The sequence below is a fragment of the Erpetoichthys calabaricus genome, chromosome 9, assembly GCF_900747795.2.
Source record: "Erpetoichthys calabaricus chromosome 9, fErpCal1.3, whole genome shotgun sequence".
In the NCBI taxonomy this organism is placed as follows: Eukaryota; Metazoa; Chordata; class Cladistia; order Polypteriformes; family Polypteridae; genus Erpetoichthys; species Erpetoichthys calabaricus.
This window is the reverse complement of record NC_041402.2, coordinates 160,295,456-160,322,434: the sequence shown is the minus strand read 5'-3', so window position 1 is coordinate 160,322,434 and position 26,979 is coordinate 160,295,456. Positions and strand designations below refer to the sequence as shown.

At 37.7% G+C, this 26,979-nt stretch overlaps 1 protein-coding gene across 4 annotated transcripts in view; it reads left to right on the top strand.

Annotated features, from left to right (window-relative positions):
- The window catches only part of kirrel3b (kirre like nephrin family adhesion molecule 3b), a 971,552-nt gene that overhangs the window by 909,685 nt on the left and 34,888 nt on the right, over positions 1-26,979 (top strand). The window contains exons 10-14 of one of the 4 annotated variants that reach the window (XM_028810345.2): positions 4,250-4,350; positions 8,842-9,040; positions 9,990-10,097; positions 18,347-18,456; positions 19,845-19,931. In XM_028810345.2, the coding sequence (XP_028666178.1) occupies positions 4,250-4,350; positions 8,842-9,040; positions 9,990-10,097; positions 18,347-18,456; positions 19,845-19,931 (605 nt within the window). Of the gene's footprint in view, positions 1-4,249; positions 4,351-8,841; positions 9,053-9,989; positions 10,122-18,346; positions 18,457-19,844; positions 19,932-26,979 lie in introns of all 4 variants that reach the window. The other 3 variants (XM_051932391.1, XM_051932392.1, XM_051932390.1) reach the window with 3 other exon arrangements.

Below are 26,979 nucleotides of genomic sequence, written 5' to 3'. Positions count from 1 at the left end.
TCCAAGGATCTCAAACCAAAAGACAGTACCTTATTAATGAAGTAGGTGTCGAAGCCAGGAAATCCATACTACTAAAGAATCAGAAGTCAGGAATTATAAACCAGACAATGATGAAACTACATTGAGAACTGCAGCTTCACCTTAAATTTTTGCTGGGGACAGTATCCCAGCTACATTATTAGGAGGCCCCACCTCTTTAGGCTCCACATATAGGAGATAGAGCAGATAACAGATAAAACTGCTACATATATTATTCATATAATACAAACTTATAAAATAATTAATGAAAAACACAATATCAATAAAATCATATTACATAAACACAGCTAAGACAAAACAAAACCAAAAAGAGAATTCATAACATATTATACAAATAATATATAAAATATTACAAAAATATTTTAAAAAGCAAAGAGAAAATCTTGAACTTATGAGTAAACCTCACCTATGACTGCCAGCATAGGCTGCATGCTCTTAATTATACTATAATGAGACCAAGAAAATACAGATATATTTATCAGAAGGCTTTTTTTTTTAGAATTATCTGATTCAGCTTTTTTAAATTATACATTTTAACATGTTTTTGTTTGCTTCTGCATCTGTCACAACAAATTACTTCCATATTGTGCAGTATGTTTACATGTCCGATGTGCTTTAACCCTTGATACACTGAAAGCTAATAAAATGATCTGATAAGATTTAACCAATTGTATTGAAGGAAACAAAATATATCCTCTATAAACCCTTAATAGGCATATTTGAGTAATTGTTTTAGAAAGGACAGGTACCTAATGACTTTAAAGTTGCAAACTCCACTCCACTCTTCAAGAATGGAAACAAAATGGATCCTGATAATTACAGATCAATAAGTCTTATTTCTGTACCATACAAAATTATGGAAACTATAATAAGAAATACATGAGAAAATTACCTATATGCAACTAATATATTCAGTAAAAGCCAGCATGGATTAATGATATAAGACCTTGCTAAAGCAATCTTTTAGAGTTTATTATTTGAATAGGCAGCTGCAATAGTTGACAAAAGCAAAGCATACAACATAATTTACTTAGACTTTCAAAAAGCCTTTGGTGCAGTCCTACACCAAAGAGTAATTCATAGGTTATCAGAGGTAACCTACAGAACAGGATCTGAAGATAGTTAACTGGTAAGAGACAAAGAGTACAGGCAAGAGGAGAATGCTCCATGTGGTGTGGTCATGAGTAGAAACTCTCAGGGGTCCGTCTTTGGACTGTTACTTTTCCTGATTTACATTACAAAATATAGATTTATTAAAGTTAGTAAACTTGTGATGATAATAAAATTGGAAGAATGGCAGAAACTAAGGAAGTAGAAAAAACAATTCAAGAAGACTTGAACAAGCTTCAAGCTTCACAGAGCGAACACTTGGAAAATGCAGTTTAATGCAGAAAAGTGCAAAGTTCTACACATGGCAAAGGGCACATCAGTTATAAATACAAGATGGGAGAAACTGTTCTACAGGAAGTAACCTCTGAAAACGATTTAGGGGTTTATGTTGACACAACATTTCCATCATCTAAACCACAGGTGTCGAACTCCAGGCCTGGAGGGCCGCAGTGGCTGCAGGTTTTCATTCTAACCCTTTTCCTAATCAGTGACCAGTTTTCACTGCTAATTAACTCCTTTCCCCTTCATTCTAATAGTCCTGTTTTTAAGGATTCAGTCCTCTCAATTGATTCTTTTCTTCATTAAATGGCAGCCAAACAGAAATGTGACGTGAAACAAGCCAAAAGATGACCAGCTAAACTGGGGTTTCAAACTCCAACCAATTTCACTCCAACCATTTTCTTAATGAGAAGCTAATTCTTGCTGTTAATTAAACCCGTTACTTAAATCCTCGGCTTGCTGCTGCTCTCTTTTTGCTACAGCAGACATTTCCCAAACTGCTGATTTTCTGTTTCTGATTATTGACCTGAGAGATCAAACTTAATGAGACCCTCATCTTTCTTTATGTTCAGATAATGTGGTTAGCTGATCACCTGTTTGCTCATTTTGTATCTCATTATTGTTTGGCTGCTAATTAAGGAAATAGAAGGAACTAAGGGGTCTGAGTTGAGTTAATTAAAACTAAGGCAAAAGAAGCTAATTAGCAGCAAAAACAGGTCACTAATTAAGAAGGTGGTTAGAATGAAAACCTGCAGCCATTGCGGCCCTCCAGGACCAGAGTTTGACACCCCTGATCTAAACAATGGATAGAGGCTATTAAAAAGGCAAATAAAATATTAGGTTCTATCATAAAAACTGTTGACTATAAATCAAGGGATGTTATATACTTAATGCAGAGACCTTGAAAACCTTTAAAAAGAATCTGGATAAGATACTGGGACAGCTTAGCTATTAGCTAAATAAACAACCCTGAAGGATCTCCACTTGTTTTTCAAATTTCCACTGTTCTTATGTGCCTACTTATTTTAGATTTAGTTTCCTGTGAGTTCTATCACAAGTAAGCAGTGGAGTCAAAAGACAGAATAGAGTTTAAATAAAAAATATTCTTTTAGCTCCTCTCAGAAATAGCATACTTGTACATTCTTCACTGCAGTACATATACATTAAGTTACTGTCATTGAGGCAAGTGAAGCAGCAGTGCCAGCATCACATCACATCACATCACATCACATCACATCACATCACATCACATCACATCGCATAGTGTATAAGCACACATGCAGGAGGCCTGACCCAGTATTAGCCTTGTGCATTAGAAACTCAGGTACTGATCAAGCTGGATGATGTTTTTGTTTGGGCTCGGCTGCTTCTGGTTTAAGTACAAGTATATTGATCTAGTAAGTGGTCTGATTTTTAATTAACAAAGTACTGCAGTAACAGTACTATTTGGTGAATCCAAACCCAGCAGGTAATTTCAGGATAAATTCAATCACGATTATTGTGTAAATGCAACTTTTCGAATTAGTAGCTATTGATATGGAAGCATTGTAATTAGGATTCAGCATGGTGTATATATGTCAAATGGGTATTTTCCAGTACTTTTACTCTGACGGAACATGTTGTGTTGAATGCTGTATAAAAGTAGAATTAATTCACTGACTGAATAAAAATATTCATCATCATATTTTAAAGCTCCTTGTAAATTGCAGCACATGAAATAAAGACTGATTAATTTGTTAGGATGAATCATAAAAGGGTACGTAAAATTTTTAATTGAAGACCTGTTCAAGTTTTGAAATAACATATGTTGGCTTTAGCTTCATCATGCCAAATTTAAATTGGCAAGGTGATTGTGAGAAATCTACTTGGACTGAGACCAATGCACTCAACTGCATTAAAACCGGTTAATAAGCAATGGCTTGGCTCTTTATTGAATTCATGTGTCCACCTCATTCTGAGCAGCTTGAAGATACTGTACCACAGCAAAAGAATTTCTCACTGGCTTTAAGTTATACGATTATATCCCCCAAAGAAGCTGATTTCCAATTTAAGCTGGAGATCGAGCTCATTAATTCCTTATTTTCTGAGTAACAGGAGCTGGGAGTTGCTTCAGGACTCTTGGAAGGAGCTTTCTATCAGACCAGGACCGCTCCTGTGTGTCAAACTAAAAAATATTTCCAAAAAAAGCACTTGTTCCTTCTTTGTATCCCACACTGCAACATACCTTGCAGAAATTAGCTGCATTATTATTTCATGTATTTCTTTATTTTCTTTTTTCCTGTTACACCCAATTTGTATGCAGGGAGCTTTGTGCCAGCAGCCTTACTCTTAATAGGAGTCCCGGTAGTCACACATGGAGACGCTGCCTGTCAGAAAGTCATTAAAATGTAAATTTATTTTAATTAGGATCTGCTAATAAACTGCAATTATGGATGCTGTGAAAAAAGGGGTGGGGGGACTGGTGAGGTAACCAAATTGGTTCTGGCAGGACCCTGGTATGCACAGCAGTCACTTTGCATATTTCAGATGAACACCAAGGTTTCAGGTGCAGGTAGAAGTGGACTCAAGTGTCTAAAGGGATCGGAAGGGGCTGCAAGCCGAGCTAATCAAAGGCAAAACTCATTGTACACACCGCAGGGTGACATTCTTTATTATAACACTGAGTGCTTTATGAAGGACTTTGTGTCAGTGCAAACTTTTAAGGGTGCTATGAAAAAAGATTCAATAACGATTGTAACAATCAGGTCATGTCACTGTCTTACTGGCTTACCTTAAGTCTTAAGGGGCATCATTGGAAATTATTATTTCTGTTTTCTCCTAGGTCCCCCAATCATCTCAAGCACCCAGACTCAGCATGCTCTACATGGAGAAAAAGGACAAATTAAATGTTTCATCCGGAGCACACCTCCTCCTGACCGAATAGTGAGTATCACTTGCAAGACTGGTACTGTATTAAAATGCGGCATACATTATTGAACCTCAGCAGGCAGTACAATATATCAGAATTCAAGAAGAAAGTACAAAGTTGTGGGCTCAGATCCCACTGCTGCCACTCTGTGTGCCCTGAACAAAGAATAAAAAAGTGCCTAGGATTCCAATATAAGAATAATTATCTTCTTAAAGATATGGTAACTTACATTTAAAGCTTAAGATAATAGAACTGAAAATAATTAATGAGTTGATTGGAACAGTGTTCAGTTTCAGGAACCTGCTACCTCGGTGCTATGTCTGCTTAGATGCCCTATGGAATTAGAGATTATTTGAGCATGGGAAAGGTGCTATATAAATAAAATATATTATTATTATTATTATTATTATTACTATTCAAAAGTTCAAATACTGAGCTATTGAGCAAACATACACAAATAAAAGATATGCGATAAGCTAATGGTGGCATATGAATTTACATGATTTGTCGAACATTTTGTATTGTTCTCATTACATGCTGTCTATTCTTCAAAACTGTAAATCCTCTGCAAGTGAATCACATAAAGTACTGCATTGTAAAGGCCTCCATAGGTTAAAGAAAAAATGGTCAGATAACCCAAGGCTAACTACTGCATAAGGCGCTATAGCAAAGTATGCTATTTATGTCTAACTAACACTGTAATTACACAGACAGACAGACAGACAGACAGACAGACAGACAGACAGACAGACAGACATATAGACAGATAGATAGATAGATAGATAGATAGATAGATAGATAGATAGATAGATAGATAGATAGATAGATAGATAGATAGATAGATAGATAGATAGATAGATAGATAGATAGATAGATAGATAGATAGATAGATAGATAGATAGATAGTGTGACGATGCTGGTCCCCTACAGACTCCCTCTTCCCACATGGGAGTCTGCTGAACCAACAGCGTCAATAGTTATGCCCGAGATGAGCTGACATATGAGGACAATTCACTGATGATGCCAGAGGATGGTAGAAAAGGTGCTCAAGTGCTTTTATTAAAAACCAATCAAAACAAAAGTAAAACAAACAAAAGTGTCAATTGTGCAGTTTTCAAAAAATACATATATAAATCCATAAAATCCAATGAAAAGTGGGAATAAAAATAAGCAATAAATAAATCCGTTAAAATGCAGTCTAACTCCTCCTGATCTCAGCCCTCCTCCTTCTCATTTTCCCCGGCTCACCCATTGCTCGCATAGCCGGCGGAGACTCAGCGGCCACAAGCTCTTTTCGGCCGATCTCCATCTTGGCAGCCTCCAAGCATCATGGCCAGGCCATCCGAGGTCGGCTCTCCTCCCTTCTTCCTTCGCGCTCTCGAGGTTGCGCCTTGAAAGGAAGTCACTTTTAGGAAGTCACTGCGCACTGGAGAGATTCCGAAGGACTGGAAAATGGCAAATATCATCCCATTATATAAAAAGGGTGACAGGGCAGATCCAAGCAACTATAGGCCAGTAAGCTTAACATGCATCACAGGAAAATTAATGGAAGGAATTATTAAGGATAAGATCGAGCAACACCTGGCAAGGACAGGAGTTATTCTAAGCAGTCAGCATGGGTTCAGAAAAGGGAGGTCATGTTTTACTAACATGCTGGAATTCTATGAGGCAACAAAAGGATACGATCAAAATGGAGCTTATGATATTATTTATCTGGACTTTCAGAAAGCATTTGATAAGGTGCCACATGAGAGGTTGGGCATCAAATTAAAAGAGGTGGGAGTTCAGGGTGATGTTTGTAGATGGGTGCAGAATTGGCTCAGACACAGGAAGCAGAGGGTGATGGTGCGAGGAACCTCATCAGAACTGGCTGATGTTAAGAGTGGTGTTCCACAGGGGTCAGTGCTAGGGCCACTGGTATTTTTAATATATATAAATGATTTAGATAGTAATATAAGTAACAAGCTGGTTAAGTTTGCAGATGATACCAAGAGTGGTGGATTAGCAGATCATTTGGAATCCGTTATATCATTACAGAAGGACCTGGATAGCATACAGGCTTGGGCAGATTTGTGGCAGATGAAATTTAATGTCAGTAAATGTAAAGTATTGCACATTGGAAGTAAAAATGGTAGGTTTGAATACACAATGGGTGGTCGAAAAATCGAGAGTACACCTTATGAGAAGAATTTAGGAGTCATAGTGGACTCTTAGCTATCGACTTCCCGACAGTGTTCAGAAGCCATTAAGAAGGCTAACAGAATGTTAGGATATATAGCACGATGTGTGGAGTACAAGTCCAAGGAGGTTCTGCTCAACCTTTATAATGCACTGGTGAGGCCTCATCTTGAGTACTGTGTGCAGTTTTGGTCTCCAGGCTACAAAAAGGACATAGCAGCGCTAGAAAAGGTCCAGAGAAGAGCAACTAGGCTGATTCAAGGGCTACAGGGGTTGAATTATGAGGAAAGATTAAAAGAGCTGAGCCTATACAGTTTAAGCAAAAGAAGATTAAGAGGTGACATGATTGAAGTGTTTAAAATTATGAAGGGAATTAGTGCAGTGGATCGAGACTGTTATTTTAAAATGAGTTCATCAAGAACACGGGGACACAGTTGGAAACTTGTTAAGGGTAAATTTCGCACAAACATTAGGAAGTTTTTCTTTACACAAAGAACGATAGAAACTTGGAATAAGCTACCAAGTAGGGTGGTAGACAGTAAGACGTTAGGGTCTTTCAAAACTCGACTTGATGTTTTCTTGGAAGAAATAAGTGGATAGTACTGGCGAGCTTTGTTGGGCTGAATGGCCTGTTCTCGTCTAGAGTATTCTAATTTTCAAAAGCCAAGGGGGGACACCTGCCTTGCTCGCCATACTCCACCCAAATGTTCAGTGGGACAAACTAGCCCCTAGACCGCCACAGTTAACACTCCTTCACGGGGCCTCAGCTCGCACTACTATCTCCTTCCAGGTGGCCAGATCCTCCTGCTAAGACTGCCTTTCACGTCTTTTAACCTCGGTCATTCTTTTCTCCGTTTCTTTGATCTCCCTCCATCTTTGATTTTTCCCCCTCTCATCTTTGATTCTCCCATCTTTGATTTTTCTCCTCCTCCTTGATCGATCCTAAAATCAAACCCCGACTTATACGCTCGTTCAAAAATACAACACTTAATTTTTTTTTTTACATTCTTCTTGCCTCCTCCAATCTCACACCAGTTTCTCAGATACATCAAATTTTGTTGCAGCAGCTCAGTTACCAATTTCTTTCACCACTTCAACGACTTTTAATTTAAAACCAGCTTCATAGTTTCTTCTGATCGAACGCTCCATCGTAGATAAGGGATGCTCTTACGATAAAGGTGTAGGCGGAGCCTATCCCAGCAGTACTGAGCACAATTCAGTAAACTGTTCTAGACAGGGTATCAATACATCATAAATCCTCCTTACACAAACATACCCACAGTCACAATCAGACTACATCCTCACTACTACATTTTAATTTAAAAACTGTTTTTAAATAAAAACAATCTCTGCTCATGCTAGCATTTCCACATTGTTTACAAAATTATCTCCATCCAAATTAAGATAAATAAAAACGCACATGACACAGTTGTCTGCCTACACTGAGCTTGTGCGCAACATAGACGTCTTACCCAAAACCAGCATTCTACAAAAAGAAGGAAAAGCCGCCAGCCACTGTATTTATCACAAAACTGTAGCCATTGGTAAATTATTTGCCTTTGGGCCATGTATGCAGCATTCAAACTGTACAGAATGTAATTTAGAAGCATACAAGTAAACAACACAACAAGCACCTTGGCAATTGACTTGTCTATGCCCAGCATCTTGGAATCTATTTTTCTTCCATGAAGGGTGACCAGTAAGGGAATGAGACATTGCAATGAGTAGGATCCAGTCAGGGCAGGACAAACAAATCAGAGTGCTTTTAAAATCTATGTTTTTGGAAAAACTGCATTTTTGCCTTTCCACACCACAACGCTGAGACTGCATTTTCAGAAGTCTCCATTTTCAGGGGTTGAAATCGCTGGGGTAGTGTGGACGAATGGCAAAAATTGAGACTTAATGTCTACGTTTTTAAATGAAAATAAAGTACTATGGACGGGGCCACATTCAGTTTAGAATTATTAAACAACTAGCCCGCATGTCTTTTAGGTATATGGGAGGAAAACCTCTGCAGACAGGCTGAGAATATGCAAGCAGGATTTGAACCCAGGATGTTGGATTCATGTCTCAATACTCACTGCATCCCCCAATTTAAAGTACAGCAAATAAAACATGAACGGAATATGTTTCACTCTGTCTGTGTCTTGACAAAATGTTTTTCAAAATTTACCCCAATTACAGGTTCACCTTCAGTTAAATATTTCTCCACTGGTTACTATGATAAATGCACTTGAAAGGCTATTTACATCCTAGAAGTTTACTCAGTTTGACATGATCTTAAGTCCGGAAGGTGTTCCTTACATGTCTTCATGTGCCTTCTTCAGGCCTGGTCATGGAAAGAAAATGTGTTAGAATCTGGAACGTCTGGCCGCTACACAGTGGAGACTGTCAGCACTGAAGAAGGGGTCATATCCACCCTGACTATAAGCAACATTGTGCGGGCCGACTTCCAAACTATTTACAACTGCACCGCATGGAACAGCTTCGGCTCAGACACTGAGATCATTCGACTCAAGGAACAAGGTGGGAGCCAAGGTTCGAGAATCTCTATTTCTTTTTTTAAAACACATCAAAAAGATCTTAGATGCTGTTTGCTTATTATTATGCAGCCTTCTCACGGCTGGATTTTTGGTTTTAATGGTTGTGAACTACTTCAGCATGAAGCTCTGTCTCATTCTCACTGTATGCTCTGGCTTTGTATTTTTTAGAAGTGCCTTGGTGGGAGATTCTTATTAATTTTATTTTTCCTACCAAGTTCTAAACAGTAATCCTACTGACCAGGGACTTGAGACTGATTAACCTGATATGGGGAAGCTCTCTAAAACTGACACTATCCTTTTTTTCTCTTTAATGGATATAGTCCATCATAGCGTGAATTAGCAAATTCTGTGCTACAGTATGGTACCTGCAGAGATCAAATCACATTTCTGCACTGGGATCTTTAATGTGTTCTGCAAAACACTTTGTGGGTGTGTGGATTGGGGGGTGCACTTTGAATAAGATGTTATTTTTCTTACATTTGCAGAACCAATCCCAGAGTTAAACATTTATTAAATCGGCCACTCTTTACGGCTTTCTTATTAAATTACTAGACAATGCAGTTTAGTCCATTCAGGACAAATGAATCTTAATCAAGCTTGATAACACTAATAAGTCGTAAATGTGTCAAGATTAATGATTAGTCAGCAAGGGTCCATTAGTAAAGCATGTAATATATTCTTGGAAGTATAGATAAAACATGTGAGGGGATTTAATTTGTCTCATTAAGAATCAGCCCCCTCCAATGGAATTTTTCATTTTCTTTCATCACTATTACTGACTTTGGTGCAAGTAGTTGTATATTCACTTTAATCTAACCAATGTATAAAACAACAATGCTATAAAACATTTCTCACAATAAATCTTTCTGCCTAAAAATTATCATCTTAAATGTCATCTTAAACTCAAAATTTTTTTGTTTTTCCTTCTGTAGAGTCTCTCCCCATGGCAGTCACTATTGGAGTGGCAGTCGGGGCATTTGTTGCCTTTATTGTTCTTATGGCTACCATAGCAGCTTTTTGTTGCACTCGATCCCAAAGGAGTAAGTCCTGCCTTACTATTTTAAGTAAGGGACTCTTTTATACTTTTATTCTTGGGTGAATGGGGGTGGGGGAATTCAGTATACTATGTTTATAACTGCACTGAAAAAGTATAAGTTAATTAAAAATGAAATATATTGTTAAATATGTTAATCAATCGAGTTCATCCATCCACTTATTTTCTGAATTGAATTTGTACACTGCAGGGTCTAAGAAAGCTCATCCCTCAGACACACTAGGTGCATCAAAGAACCATCTCTACAAAGTTGGAAAGCACTCTCAAGCCCCTACCCAGAATCCATCCCAGGGTGGCAATTTAGAGTCACAAATTAACAGAGAGGCAATTTTGAGTCCCCAATTAATCAAAAACAAGTGTCTTTTGAATGTAGGGTAGAATAATAGAGAATGGACAGTGATCAAGCAGGGAATTATCACCTGTTTCACGGCTCCAGAGTCCCGGACATGATACCCAGGACAAACTTTGACTATCCCCCATGTCAGCTTGTGTTTTCCCTAAACGTTCTTGTTTCCTCCCAAATGCCACAGATCTGCATGTTATGTAGCTTGGTCAATTTACACAGTACCTTTATAAATAGATGTAGTCAGCTGCAATGCCACTTGCACTTTAGAACAGGTCTTCCACATGAAGCTAAGCATGTTCAGGCCTGGCCAGTACTTAGATGGGAGATCCTCTAGGAAAAGCTAGAAGAGGTGTTGGTGAGGCCAGCAGAGTGTGCTTATCCTGTGGTCTGTTTGTGGATCCCAATGCCCCAGTACAGTGAGAGGGACACTGTGCTGTAAATATGGTGACCTCCAAGTGAGATGTAAAACTGACGTCCTGACTCTCTGTGGTCATAAAAGATCACTGGTCATCTTTTAAAAAGAGTAGGCTTTATCTGGATGTCCTGGCTAAACTGCCCATCATGGCCTTGTCCATTCTGACCCCCTAATCATTCCCTGACTCTAATTGGCTCTCTCTCTCACCCCTTTACCACCTAATAGGTAATGTGTGGTGAGTATAGTGGTGCAATAATGGCTGCCGCTATATACATTGGTGATGGGTGAAGTGGTTCCTCTCTGTCGATGTAAAGTTCTTTGAGTAGCAAGGAAAGCTCTATATAAATGTAATTAATTATTAGTATGTACTTTATGATGAATTGACACCCTTTCAAGGCCTGCCTCCTGCCTTGGGCTTGATTCTGCCAGTGTAGGCTCTGCCTTCCTATAATTATGCATTAGATTAGTAGGTTCAGAAAATGAAGGAATGAACAGAGAACACTTAATAAAAATAGAAATATTTTATTTCATTTCTCATAGTTTTTTTAATTCAAATCTGTTACCAGGAAGGGACAGCAAAACATGCAAATAAGGCTTTCCTGCAGTACTTGAAGTCAACTTCTAAGTAAATATATAAAGGTTACTTGTTATGTTGCATAATGTGTGGTATATGTGCTATTAATTGAATTATTATTATTATTATAAAAGTGTTAAGTATGTATAAATGCTGCTGCCTCCTGCAAACAAGGTTTTTATTTTATTTTTTTTCTATCAATTTTTTTATTTGTAACAAAACAGCAATGCTTGAATAAGAAGTTATTTCTTATGTTGTCTAATAAAGGGTTTTTCAAAATATTTTCCCCCAGGAGTCACCCTACATGCAGATATTTTTGATAAAAGCAAAAATTCACACTGCTTATTTGGCCTAAGTATTGCTTGTTAAATTATGCATACTTTTACCTGAAAATAAGAAAAAATAAGATGTAATTTTTACAATGCAAGATTAGTCGCTGTACACATTTTTTTCATAACTTAATTATATAAATTACTTTGTTATCCTCTGGATTCAGCACTGGTGTGTTTTTTTGTCAGCAATCACAACATTTAACACAAGTGGTAATGCAATGGTGTTTTCTTTCCACATACAAAAATCAAGTCAGCAGAAAGACAAATGGGTCATGGTGGCAACACTCAGATAAGCTGTAGAAAGGTGCCCAGCCCTGACAACTCTGCAGCCTTGATGGGGCGATGGCAACAGCGCTTTTTGAGCTGCATCTCCTTCATGAGACTATCACGCCTTTGGCATCATTCTAAATACAGACTTTCTTTATATCAGTGTGACATATCATCTTCTTTTCACTTTTTCTTGTTGGGTCATTACAATGCATCTGTTTATATTCTAAGTATAGGTCGAAAGCTCTGGGGTGGCAAAAATAAACGCAAGCAGACACTGGAGATGCATTTTAATAGCAGTAGTAAATGTGATCCTCCTAAATTATATATGAACCAGTAACGGCACCCTGCATGATAACATGCAGTGAATACACTTGACTTGAGCATTCATAGTATTCATACTCTTTCTCTGTACGTTTAGCATTCGTTTGCTCAGAGGTTGATGCGCTTGCTGCTTCCTGAGCAGCTCTTCTTTTCTCCACCCTAGCGGCCCGCTTCTTCTCTTCTTTTGTCGGCATCTTTTCGTGTTAAAACTGATTAAGTCAGTGTTTGTGTTGCATTACTTAGTATGTTTTTCTTAATTTTTCACTTAAGCTGAGACTTAAGTGTTCAATTTGCCTCAAGAATGATTTAAGATATGAAGAGGTGAATATAAGAATATAAGAATATAAGGTGAATATAAGAAGTGACAGCTAAGGTGGTAGGGATGAGAATGACGCCCGTATGCATGCGCCGCATGGCCACCCTGCTGGCTGCTGCTAAGAGTTGATTCTAAAATAAAATAAAATAAAAATAAAAAGAGGACTGACCTTGGAAGTCAATCGCCACCCCGAAAATGGATAGTAGACGTCACATAGTATATGTGTACCAAATTTCAGGTCAATAGGTCAAACTGTTTGCGAGCGACAGGTGATTTAAAATCCTGGACAGACAAACGGACAGCCACGGTAGCATATTATATATAAAGATACAATGTATATGTATGAGATGAATGTTAAAGAGGGTCCTTTTTACAAGTTTTGAATACTGACAAAGCAGTCTGCTTTAAAAAGCTGCATTTGACACCCTTGCTGTAGCTTTATTTTTAGTGGAACCTCATACACAAGCAGTGGCCACAAGATCCTGTGAAGTATACCATGCTGATAAATCCAGGCTTTCAAACTCCTTGGCAGGCCTGATCTAGCCACCGTTGCCACTTTCAGTCATATATACACATAGGGTTGGGCAAAAGTAGGCTTGCAGTTGTGCATATGCGAGGCTGGCAATTTGAGCTCTTACAAGATTGTACCTAAGTGGACTGTAGCATTGTGATATTCTTTTAAGTCAATAAAGTTAATAAAACTATAGTAATAATCATAACCTGCATGTCTTTTTCTATACAAACAACTGTAAGCCTACTCTTGTACACCCCTGTATATTGTGACACTAGGGGTCGCTGTTGCCCCGTAAAACACACAGACAACACGTCCAAACACCAGGTAAAAGTTCCAGTAATAATTTTAATAATTACAATAATGTGCACAAAGCACCTCCACTCCCACAATACACAATAATAATCAATAATCAACAATAAATCCTGCTCTGTCACTCTTCCTCCCAACTCCTGCTCTCTTGCTGGATTTCCCACAGTCCTTTAAATAGTCCTTGACCCAGAAGCGCTCCTATCCGTCAGTCCACGTGATCCAAAGTCCCAGTAATAATTTTAATAATTACAATAATGTGCACAAAGCACCTCCACTCCCAAAATACACAATAATAATCAATAATCAACAATAAATCCTGCTCTGTCACTCTTCCTCCCAACTCCGGCTCTCTTGCTGGGTTTCCCACAGTACTTTAAATAGTCCTTGACCCAGAAGCGCTCCTATCCATCAGTCCACATGATCCACTAACACTTTTGGGTCAGATGAAAACTCTTATTTGTCTTCAACCCGGAAGTACTTCAGTTCTTCCTTCCCCTTGACTAGGGAGTACTTCCGGGCTATAGGGAAAATAACAATCCCTGTGTCTCCCACGTTATCCAGCATGGCTGTAAAGTTGAACTCCATTTTCCATGATGCCCTGCGGGGATCCGGGGCATCTCCATGTTGCAGGGAGGACTCCATCTAGCGGCCTGGGGGTGCTGGCCGGGATAAACTGCTGGCCATCTCTCACAATATACATATACATATATATATATATATATGTACGAGGGACATTCAAAAAGTTTACGCACTTTTTTTTAACACTATTTATTAAGAATTTCAAAAACAAATTACATCTCTTTTCTACATAGGTACCTTCGTTTGCGATGCAATTTTCCCAGCGTCATACCAACTTTTTAATGCCCAATTACTACTCCTTCTACCTTCACCATTTCCAACAAAAATATAAAAGTGCAGAAACTTTTTGAATGTCCCTCATATATATATATATATATATATATACTGTACATATGCTATTTGTATACTATTGATTCAATTTTGCATTAATTGCATTGCCATTATTATAAAAATATTAAGTGTGTATAATAGCTGCTTCCAGGGAACAGGGCTTTTTATTTTATTTTTTTTCATTAATTTTCTTTCATCGTAATAAAACAACAATCAACAGGAAGATTATAAGATGTAACTGAGGATATATCACTGAAACAGCCCCCCTGCCCCAAACAAAAATTATATGCTAAAATGTAATGAACTAACAACTAACAACCCACGAGTAATCCACAACCTTAATCCATAATCTATCCCTGTCTCATCCCTGCTAGAGAGAGACAGAGAGAGAATCATTACATCAGACCATGTTGAAGTCTAAGAGAGAAAATAATGGATTGTGGGCAATATCTGTTGGTACTTTAAACACAGTTTCAGCTTCCTCCAAGACATAGATTTGAGTGACAAGTTACTAATTCAAGTTGCAGATAATTCCAGATGAAAAAGGTTATTGAGAGATGTTATGCATTGATGAAAACTAAAAAGAGTTTGGTTGCTATGGTGCCCAAAGAAAGAAATTTTATTTGTTAGGGAGCAAGAGATAAATTATAAATGTCTAGCAAAATATTAGTAAAGAATGGAAAATAGTTGGAACAAACACCAGAACACAAGAACAAGATGGATGGGCTTAACCAAAACATAGACAGAAATGTTCCAGGCTCCTTGATAGAAAAAGAGTTGCAAAATGCGGTAGGATTAATTCTCATGGTAAATGACATGGGGTGTGTGGGGCAAGAGGGTAGATATAACCTATGAACAACTATTTAATGTGTTACTCTGGGGTTGCTAGAGTGTAGGTTGCTCTTTCATAGAATGGTTTGTCCTGATCCCATATACTGCTAAAGTGAATAGTTAGACCAACAAGATAGTTTATATAAAAAGTGTACAAGGCAAACAGGGATTTGCTAGGAGGAGAAAGCAAGGCTGCAAGTAAATATAGAGGATGGGTAGGAAGCTATGCTTACAAGAATAATCCAAACTTCTTTAATGGAGTTGCAATTATAATATAAAAAAAAGGAAGAAAGTATAAGATAAACTTCTAGTACCTCATGGAATGTTCTGAAGACATATCCCAAGGTTTCAATACAACATCAGAACCAAACATCGAAACCGCTCATATGTCCACCCATCAACGGGGAATGTTTTCTGAATATAGAAACCCCTGCGTGTGGGTGGCCCAGGTTATTACCCAGCCCTTTCATGTGTGAGTGGACATGTTCTCCTCATGTTCATGTGGTATTTGTCCACGTTTCCTTCCAGATTCCAAAGGCTTCTTGTCATGTCTAAATTAAGTATCTGGCATTATTGAGAATTTGTTCCTGCATTTAACTGAGACAGGCTTTAGCTTTCCACTGTCTTAACACTAATAAGGCAATTTTGAGAAAGACTTGAATGTCTGCATGCATTAAAAATAAATAGCACCATAATGTAAAACAGACTTTGTGTCACTATTTTAATGTAATAATTAATTGAAAAAGTTGATCTATACAAGTGAGGCCTCATTAAGTTTATTTTAAAGCACTGAGGTAAGGTGGCTAGATTCAAGTGAAAAATTTATTTTTTTTTCCAGTGACTGTTAACAGTCACTTACAGGCAAAGTCTCCAGGGAAAATATTTTTGCAGTATGAGATTTAGTCCATAGTCCTTTCAATTATTGTTTAGTAATTTATACTGTACTAGCTATTCTACACAGCTTTGCCCAGAAGAGTGATAAAATGTATGTCACATATGTAAAATAAATAAAATGCAGATCTGACACTTGTGACCTCCTCATTACGGAAGAAAGACATGTAATTTTTTTAGTATTATTTAGCATCTAGTTCTTCTGAGCTTATTAAGCACCTGCAAAATTTTTATTTTGTAGAGAAATAGAAGTAATTTCGTAGCAAAGAACAATTCATAAAACATAAAATAATAATAATAAAATAATATATGTCTCAGTAGTTCAGTGATAATATTAAAATGTTACAGCGCATGTAGAATGCACCACAGTTGTAACCTACAACTCAACCACTGAGAGAAAAATGAGGCTTGAGCAGCCCACACCTTCCTCCTCCCTGAGCAGCACTCCTGGTAGATCGTTATGAAGTGTCCATCCCCTCTCACTCTCGCCATCTCCAAAAACTTTTGTTACTCCAGTTCAAGCACGAATGTCATCATAAATGGGACATTTTCTCACTTATTATTTGTCCTAGACAAAAACTGAATAGGCCATTTTTTGTTCATTTTAAAATGTTCATTCAGAAAAGATGGAAACAATGTTTGATGTAATCAACCAATGAAAAATCATTGAATGTCAAACTTAAAAAGTTTATTCTTTTTCAGCATGCCCAAATATTTTAAAACTCTTGTGATTAAGGAAATGACTGTTCAATGAGAAAAAGTGCCTTTTCCCTTGTAAATGTAACGTGCTTTATGGAGACTCAATTGCAATTTTTCAGTCTCTATATCTAAACATCTCCTGAGAGATACACTTTAACGCTGATATACACTTCAAGTGGAGGTGAAAGTTTGCGCAGAAAAGAGGTTCATCCATCTATTATTCAAGCTTAACCTAATATGTGTATATATATATATATATATATATATATATATATATATATATATATATATATATATATATAGTATGAATGTATGTATGTATATATATATATATATATATATATATATATATATATATATATATATATATATATATACTAGCTGATTACCCAGTAAGGGAAAAAAATAAAATGTGGTATTTATAAAATAAGTTTGTTAATTGCCAATTTTATTTTTCAACAAATAAAGAGCATTTACAATAACATAGAAATCAATATAAACAACATTATTAACATCTTTATCATATGAGAATATGAAGTAATATATAAGAAGCACATTGCAGATAAATAAAAATTATTAAACAGTAAAATCTTCTTCTATAATACACTACCGTGGCTGTTCGTTTGTCTGTCCAGGATTTTAAATCACCTGTAGCTCGCAACCTGTTTCACCTATTGACTTGAAATTTGGTACACATATACTATGTGACGTCTACTATCCGCTTGTGGGGTGATGATTTAATCACTCTTTTTATTTTTATTTTATTTTATTGTAGAATCAACTCTCGGCAGCGTGCATGCGTACAGGCACCGTTCTCATTCCCTTCCACCTTTGCTAATCATTCTTGAGGCAGATTGAAGACTTAAGTGCCAGATTAAGTGAAATGTTAAAGAAAACGTACTAAGTAATTGCAACACAAAAACTAACTTAATCAGTTTTAACGCGAAAAGATGCCGACGAAAGAGAAGCAGCGGGCCGCTAGGGTGGAGTAAAGAAGAGCAGACTAGTTTTACTTCATGCAATTAACCACAAATGTGTGCTGTCCAAAATAACTAAAGCAATGTAAGTTTAAGTGAAGTGGCCACAGCTTTTAAAGAGGCCAAAAAAGGTGTGGTAAATGTTATTTTATGTAAGAAAAACTGAGATATAAACATATGTATTACTGTAAATAGGTTTATTATTTGAATTGACATATACTAATTCAGTACAGAATTTAGATGGCTATGCTGATTTGTGCTTTTATGATCTCTTTCTTAAGTCCTATTTACATTTCTTTCAGGTTTTATGGTAAGCAAACAGAGTTGATATCTTCTTCTTTAATATCAGTTTGGGGTTTTTTCCATTCCTTACAGAATATGCTAAATCTTTGTCTTCTCTAAGAGAAATCTTGTTATTTAGATGGTAATGAAGAGGTGCTATGGCTATCAACGTCAGTGATTTTTACCTCATTTTTACATTTTAGATGTATAATGTGCAATGAAAGTTTTCGTGTTTAACTTCATTTGCAGATCTAAAGGGTGTAGTCTCAGCAAAAAATGATATTCGGGTAGAAATTGTACATAAAGACCACAATGCAGCAAGAGAAACGGAGGAACATGCAGCCATCAAGCAGCTCATGGTAGGTAACGGAGTTGACTATGTAGAGCCAATGTTCTTTAGCAGATTTTGTTCTGTTCTGTTCTGTTCTGTGTATTGTATTGTATTGATCCCCTTCTTTTGACACTCACTGCATGCCCAACCACCTAGAAAGGGGTCTCTTTTTGAACTGCCTTTCCCAAGGTTTCTTCCATTTTTTCCCTACAAGGTTTTTTTGGGAGTTTTTCCTTGTCTTCTTAGAGAGTCAAGGCTGGGGGGCTATCAAAAGGCAGGGCCTGTTAAAGCCCATTGCGGCACTTCTTGTGTGATTTTGGGCAATACAAAAATAAATTGTATTATATTGTATTGTATTTAAAATAATGAAGCTGAATTTAATAACCAATGAGAGTTCCGAGAAACTGTTGCAGTAACACACAGTAATACAATTCATTCAAATGAAGGTCATGCAATATACATGAAAATACAATAAATGTAATATAAATACTTTTGTACATTATCAAACATTTTTATACGGTGGAAAAGAGCTCTTTAGTTGTAGTCCTGGAAGGTTTCAGTGCCCGCAGACTTTTGTCCCTATCCAGTTTCTTAACCAGAAGCCAGTCCTTGTTGATGGCAGAACTAATCATTTCAGTGTTTTATTCTACCATGTCAGGTTATTTTTATATTGTTCAATTTTCCTTTCTTAGGTTTTCATCCAAATAATATGAACTATAGAGTAGATCAGTAATTTTCAGTCCTTCACTTTTTTCCTCTTCCATTGCTCATTGGCAATCAGACAATGTCGATTTAAAGAAGCAATTAAGGGTAACATTTCAACAAGTGAGTTCACTAAAAAGAAGCACAAAAATGTACAGTAGTTTAAGAAATAATTTGCTTCAGTACCCATTGTTGGCTTCTAATTAGGAATTTGGATTGGAAAAGAAAAAACCTGCAGCCACTGTGGCCCACCAGGACCCAAAAAGACCCAAAATGAAGAACTTGATGTAAAGAGGAAAGCAGATAAAAAGTGAAAAATACAGACAGTTGAATAAAATCGGATTTCATGCAAAAAATACAATACATCCTAGGCTGACAGTGTATAGAAAAGGTATCATGAGACTGCTAGCCAGGACATTCAAACAATGAATGAATGAAGTACTATTACGTGAGATATTTTTAATTATATTTTTCATTGATAACCTTGTAGTATTGTTGTGGATTCATCTGCTGGTTAAGGATTCCAGTCTTGAGTAGCAAAGCAATGTTGACCATCAAAGTAGACCTTGACACATGGCAGTGCTGCAGCCTGTTATAACAAGATGTGTCATATTTAACATACTTAAAGCAGCAGACAACTGGAGTTTCAGTCCATGAGTACCATGGACAAGAACCTCACTGACTCCTGTGTTGTATGCCTTTCTTTTGTTTCAGATTGAGAGGGGCGAGTTCCAGCAGGAATCTGTTCTCAAGCAATTGGAAGTACTGCAGGAAGAAGAGAAAGAATACCAGCACATCAAGGTAAATCCTTGAGAGAGATGGCACAGAGACTCACAGCTGGTTAGGTTATAAATCACCCATTGCTTGTCAACTTTGTGAAGACACCAAGAGAACAGTAGTAGTGGCTTCTTATTTTTTAAAAAGTGTCACTTTAGGAATATTTTAATCTTTCTTTCTCGTTGCCTTTTCTGCAGAAAATACCCCCTTCTCTTTCCACATAGATTCCAATCACTGATTTTTTTCCCCCCAAATTCCTATGATCCAAGGCTTGCACATAATGACATGTTTTCAGTGATAAAAACAGATGTGAAGTCAAATACACTGCAGAGTGAAAAAATACAGTTCATTTCATTATATGGTGCCATATCTAAAATGAAACACCTACTTGTCAGAGTACGTTCTATGGGTTAAAGTAACTTACAGAAACTTTTCTGGTCAATTCAGGTCTTAAAGAAAAAATTGTAGAGATGATTTTGTCTCTCTGAGGACATGTCTTGTTTGCCTAGACATTATATTTTTGAGAAATTGGCAGAAAGGAATTGGGAGTCAGTGAAGAATGTGTAACTGAGAATCGTTTGAGTTAGGGACCCTGTTTTATTTTAGTGGTCTGTTTATTAACCCCTCCTGACCCCAGCCAAGTTAAAGCGTGGTTATATTTCTTTTATTTGGTAATGCAGTACTGGCAGACAATGTACATTTTCTAGCATAGTCTCTGTTTATTAGGTTGACAACATTCCCCTGCTAAGTATGTACTTAGCTCACTAACAAAAATCCCTTGAGTATTAAACATTTTCCAACAGTATATTAAAAAGCAAAATAAACCAATTGTGGCTAATGGCAAATATTGCATATGAAATTCTAGTGTAAATGCTTTTCATAGAAAGGAAAGGGATAAGAAAATATATCATGTGCCTCAAATCATGGATTTCAAACTGTTCCATTAAAGATTTTCAGGTTGAGATCTTATTACTATATCCATCCATCCATTTTCCAACCCGCTGAATCCAAACACAGGGTCATGGGGGTCTGCTGGAGCCAATTCCAGCCAACACAGTGCACAAGGCAGGAACCAATCCCGGGCAGGGTGCCAACCCACCACAGGACACACACACAAACACACCAAGCACACACTAGGGCCAATTTAGAATCACCAATCCACCTAACCTGCATGTCTTTGGACTGTGGGAGGAAACCCATGCAGACACGGGGAGAACATGCAAACTCCATGCAGGGAGGACCCGGGAAGTGAACCCGGGTCTCCTAACTGCGAGGTAGCAGCGCTACCACTGTGCCACCGTGCCACCCGTATTACTATATCCATTTCTGAAAACATGAGCTGGTGTTTGGCTCCATATACCGTTTGTCTTTATTTTAAAAGAAATTAACTCACACTGTTCCTCTGTTCTCTAATCTGCACTGACTTCCTGTGGATATTAAGATTTATTCCTTAGATAAGGCCTACATTTAAAGATATTTGATATTAGAATGTGGATAGTGTTAAAAATTTGGTGGATACAATTCATCCATTTACTGATCCTATCCCAATAAACTGGATTGCCAGGCCACATCAGAGCACAGTACACCATTTAAAAATTCTGAACAAAGCTGTCATAGCTGATAAGGAAAAGGTCCCAAGGATTATTGCGAGCACTTAAACCAGGGAGATGAAAAACATAAGAAATCAAGCACATAAAATCATCCATCCATCTATTATCCAACCCGCTATATCCTAACACAGGGTCACGGGGGTCTGCTGTAGCCAATCCCAGCCAACACAGGGCGCAAGGCAGGAACAAGTCCCAGACAGGGCGCCAGCCCACCGCAGGACACACACACACCAAGCACACACTAGGGACAATTTAGGATCGCCAATGCACCTAACCTGCATGTCTTTGGGCTGTGGGAGGAAACTGGAGCACCCAGAGGACACGGAGCACCACACAGACACGGGGAGAACATGCAAACTCCACACAGGGAGGACACGGGAAGTGAACCCAGGTCTCCTTACTGCGAGGCAGCAGCACTACCATTGCACCACCATGCTGCCCCACAGAAAATCAATGAAACAAAAATCAAAAATTCGAAGCATAGCCCTAACTGCCAGATTTCCACCATTAACTGTAATACAAAGAGAGAGAAACTTTTATTTGAAATTATCCACCTAGGGATACTGGATTTCAGCAGCATGGCCATATCTCACCCAGAGGTAACTGGACTGACCCCAGGATTGACCCATGAAGCTCAGGAACCTGACCAATTAGACAGCGTGGAGCACTTTGAACCAAATGATCACAAAAAAGCCTGGTCTTGGCTAAGAGCTCTCATGATCACATGATGAATGATGTGAAGAAAAACATACAACATTAGCAGCTTGAAACATAATTGTTGAATTGATCACAATGGAGCACAAGTTTGTATGTGCCCTGTTGACTAAAGGGGGTTAGCTTTGACTTAAGGAAGGCAATCTACTGTTGATCAACAAAAAGTGGTGAAGGAAATCCATACAAAGGATGGAAGCCAGATGTTTATTGGATTTCCATTCTTTTTAAGCTGCCTATTTAAATTTTAAGAGCAACTTTTTTTGATTCTCCCGCCACATTACACAGTTTTCCCAGCAGTGATAGACTTTTATTTACACAATCTTAGCCAGTCAAAGTCAGTCACAACATGCTTCCATGACTATGTACTGACAGCTCCAGGAACACAGTGTGATTTTATAATGGGAGCAGACTTGTTGGTGCAAGAGCTGACAAACAATGAGTGCTCACCCAGAAATGCAGTGCATATAATGCAGTGGCAAGGAAGGAAGAAAGTCTGTGTTATGGACCATACAAAGAGAAGAGAGTCTCATCTGTCTCATGTCTCACCTTTGTTGTACCGTGACGTAATGCAAAACAGAAAAATAAATGGCTAAGACTGCTTCTGAACTCTCTGTTTCTAGAAAGCATTCATACAGGTACAGATGCTGTTAGGCAAAAAGATAATTGGCTAACAGAATACTGTGAGCTTGCGATACTTTGGAAATATGAAACTATAGTGAGATGTCACATAGTCATGTAATTTCTTATTCCCTGTGATTCCTAGTCATGTAATCTGACGTCCTTCAGGCACTGAGATCCAGCTACTGCAGTTGTTAAGTTTGACAAGTCTTACGATTATTGAATTTTTATAATTTCTTATTTTGACAAACTTTTATTAATGTATTTGGTTCCAAATAGAAGAGTGTAGCACATAAACCACTCCTTCATAAGAAACTGAAGAAAAATTTCCAAAAAGCAATGAACAAAGAAGGTGAAGGATTTTGATATTTGAGACAATTTTTTCCACAAACAACTGACGCCAAGATTAAGGAAGGAATTGTTGTTGGTCCACAAATCAGTAACATCAGTGACAAGCGGTCTGAAGATCTGCTAGTGGGGCCAGAGAAAATTGCCCGAAAGTTACTCATTGGTGTTGTTGAGAATTTTCTGGCCACCTTACAGGTCAGCAGACTACTAACATGCTTTAAACATACAAAACCATGAAGTGCAACATGTCACTATAGATTTGTTTTCTGCATTCACGGTTGGACTCCTTCCCTGGTAATCTTGGCACACTCAGTGACAACATGGTTAAAGGTTATTGCAATGATGGAAAAGTGTTATCAGGGCAAGTGGAATCCGTCAATGCTGGACAATTGTTTTTGGGCACTGAAACGAGAAGCATCAGATGCCGAGTACAAATGGACATTAGCAGCAAAATATTTTTAGCTCAGTTGAGCTAATGCAATTTATTAGCATCATTAAGTGAATAAACACACTACACTCAATGAATGTTAACTTCATGTTTCTCCAAATTCCTACATGATACAGTCAGTCTAAAATTATGGTAACACATTACTTTAGGTACTGCAACAATGCATCTGCTACTCATTTGCTCTAACATTTACATAACAAGACCTTAACAAAGGCTTGTTTTGGCCTTCATAAGATTTATAAAACATCAGTAGACAGGTCATTCATCTCTGGGCTGTGAAGTATATTGAAATGATGGTAAAATGACTTGTTAATATGAAGGATTCACAGGTCTTATACTAAATATGTCATATGAAGAGAAATGTGTCTCTGTTTAGCCATCTCAGACTGCTCCAAAGTGAAGTTTTGTTAGTACGTAACATTGCAGAAATGGATAAACACTTTATAGATGTTTTGTAAGTGTTATGAAGACACGAAGAAATCTTAAGGTTAAGACAAAATTCTTAATTCAAAAAACGAAGGAAAGGGAAGAAACACAAAAATACTAGAAATAGCAAAAGTAAAACCAAGCAAATGCTGAAGCCCCAGCCAATTTTTGACAATGTTTCTTTTTAATTGTTTGCCTTTAAAGTACAGGAATTCTAGTAATTTACCTAAGTTTTTCAAGTCAAAGAAAGCTCAACAGTTTAAAGGACATAATTTACTGCAAAGGTTTTTCTTCCACTTTTATCTACAAACACATCAAAAAGCAATTTTAAAAATGTAGCATACCTTACATACACAATTAAACACTTTGAAGCAGAGATGTAAACACACAGACCCCAGCCAGCCATGCCAAACCAACAATTGCACATTGAAGTCTCAGGTAATTGCTATTTCTGCTATTGTGATGATCATTTCCTCATCTGCAGTAAATACATACCTTTGCTAAATCGTTTTGTGGAAGTTAGAGAGCTTTTCATAATTGGAATGTTTATAGATTTTCTTTTTTACATGAGAGTTTGCAAAGGAAGAAGGCAAAAAATCTGATTATATTCCTTAACTATTGTTATTATATGAGTTGATTTAATACACTGCACCTGGATATACTGAAATAGTTTAATTGTATTGCAATGACTGACTGACCAGTGTGACACTCTTGATATGACCGATAACGTAAAAAGAACTAACACAACATTTTGAAAGCCACCTGATTTTATTATGATGATGGATAGTGACAACATTTTGTATGTTGGTTGGATATAGAAGTAAGAATTCATTGTACTGCTACTACTAAACCAATTCAAGGTCATGGGGGTTGGAATCTTTCTCAGCAGCTTTTGGTTTAAGGCAGGGACCAACCCTGGTACATCACAGGGTTGACCCAAAAACACACCCTTACCTTACACCTACCCAGGGCCAATTTATAATTGGAAATTAGCTCAACATACAAGTCTTTGGGATATGAGTGAAAAACCAGAATACCCGGAGAAAAACCCATTTGGACAGAGTGCAAATGTGCAAACAATTTCTAAAACCATGTGTTGTTATACATTTTTTTAGCAAATGTATGTGTATTGTGCTGGAAATCCAAGGATGTGGCCTGTAAAAACATTATGTCATGACATTCTACAAATAGATTCCAAATATTTCAATATACTCTCAAACCTTAGTACAATTGAACATATAGCTTATAGCCAAAGATACATTCCAATACCACTAAATTTCCTTGGAAATTCAGACTGTCATTTTGACACTGAAATGCTAAAATGTAATATTGAACAGTTCATTTCTAATTCTTTACTAGACTCGGGAAGGAAACAGAACAAAATTAAAAATGTATTTCCAGTATTTACACCCTACTGGCCCTCAAAATTGTGACACAATCATATGGTCTGAAATACATTGAGGCATGTTTACATTTTGTTAAATTTAAACCAACTTGTTCATTTTTTTCCATGCTCATTGCCTATGGTTTCAGGGAATAACCATCATTTACATAATCTTAAGCAAATCAAAGTGTATTGTACACAGTCACGCTTGTATAGTTAGTTGTCCAGTTGTTATGAATTTCTTTGACTTTCATTTTGAGGTTTGGTGTTTTTTGGTTTTGATTAGTTATTCTTTTTGTATTGACCTCCTGTCTGTCCCCTGAATAAAATTTGCCTGCCCCATTCTTTTGCTTTCTTCTACTAAGCAAGTTCATAACAAAAACAATGAATGCCATGGCAAACTAGATGTGGCAGCAGGTATTTTTTAAATAGCCCTCAGGTAACTCTGTCTGTAATAACCACAACATTAGTTCCATTAGAAGCCCTGGAAAAAATAAATAAAAAGGGTAACTGATCAAGGACAAATTAAAAATACAATTTAATAAAAAAGAAAGCACATTCAAAGGAGTTTGGAAAAAATAACAAAAACAACAAAAAATAAAAACAAGAACTGAATTTCTAACAATGGTGTGACACGTCCATTGATATTCATAGCATTTTTGCCAACCTCTACATCTCTCTATGACTCACTATATCATCATAGGTTGCAAGTTGTAGGGGTGGGCTTGTGTCATTGAAAGCTTACATCCAGTAAGCACTCAGCCAAACATACGATGCATATAATGACTACAAACAGTGAAGAAGGCGACAAGGAAAACAAGTGTTTTTCCATGTGCCGATTGAAAAAGAGGCTCATTGAACTTTGCAGCGAGCACAAATGTCCGTTCAGTGTCCCATGTTTGCTTCTGTTCTTATTCCAGGGTGATTTACATTGATTGTCTGTCAAAATGAGACAACCTTGCACTAGTTTTGCAGTGTAATATGAGAATTGGAACAGATTTGGTGCAGAACTGCCTGGTAAAATGAGGGCTGGGTGAGAGAGAGAGCTCGGCTGACTTCATCAGGAAGCTTTCTGCTCGTTCTTCCACTGAGAGATAGGGAAGTTACTCCTTTAACTCATGCTGATAAGGAGGCTGATTCTGAGGGCCATTAGAATCCAGAGGTTGCAGGTTTGCGCCTGGCATTGGGAGTTACCACAGTACAATGTGGCAGACGACCAGGGATCCTGCCCCACTGGGACGCCGGAAGGATGGACGGACCGGGAGAGCAGCACTTCTCTTTCCTGGACGGTCCTAGAGCCCTGGAGGACATCACTTCCTCCACACCAGGAAGTGCTGCTGGACCAGGGATGGTGCACACCCGGCAGCGCTTCCACCACACTGGGGAGTGCTGCTGGAAGTTCGTCATCATGCACCTGGAGCACATCCGGGGCAGGATAAAAGGGGCCGAATCACTCCATTCGGAGAGCCGGAGTCAGGTGGAAGAGGACGGAGCTTGCGAGACAGGAGTAGAGGCGGCCAAAGG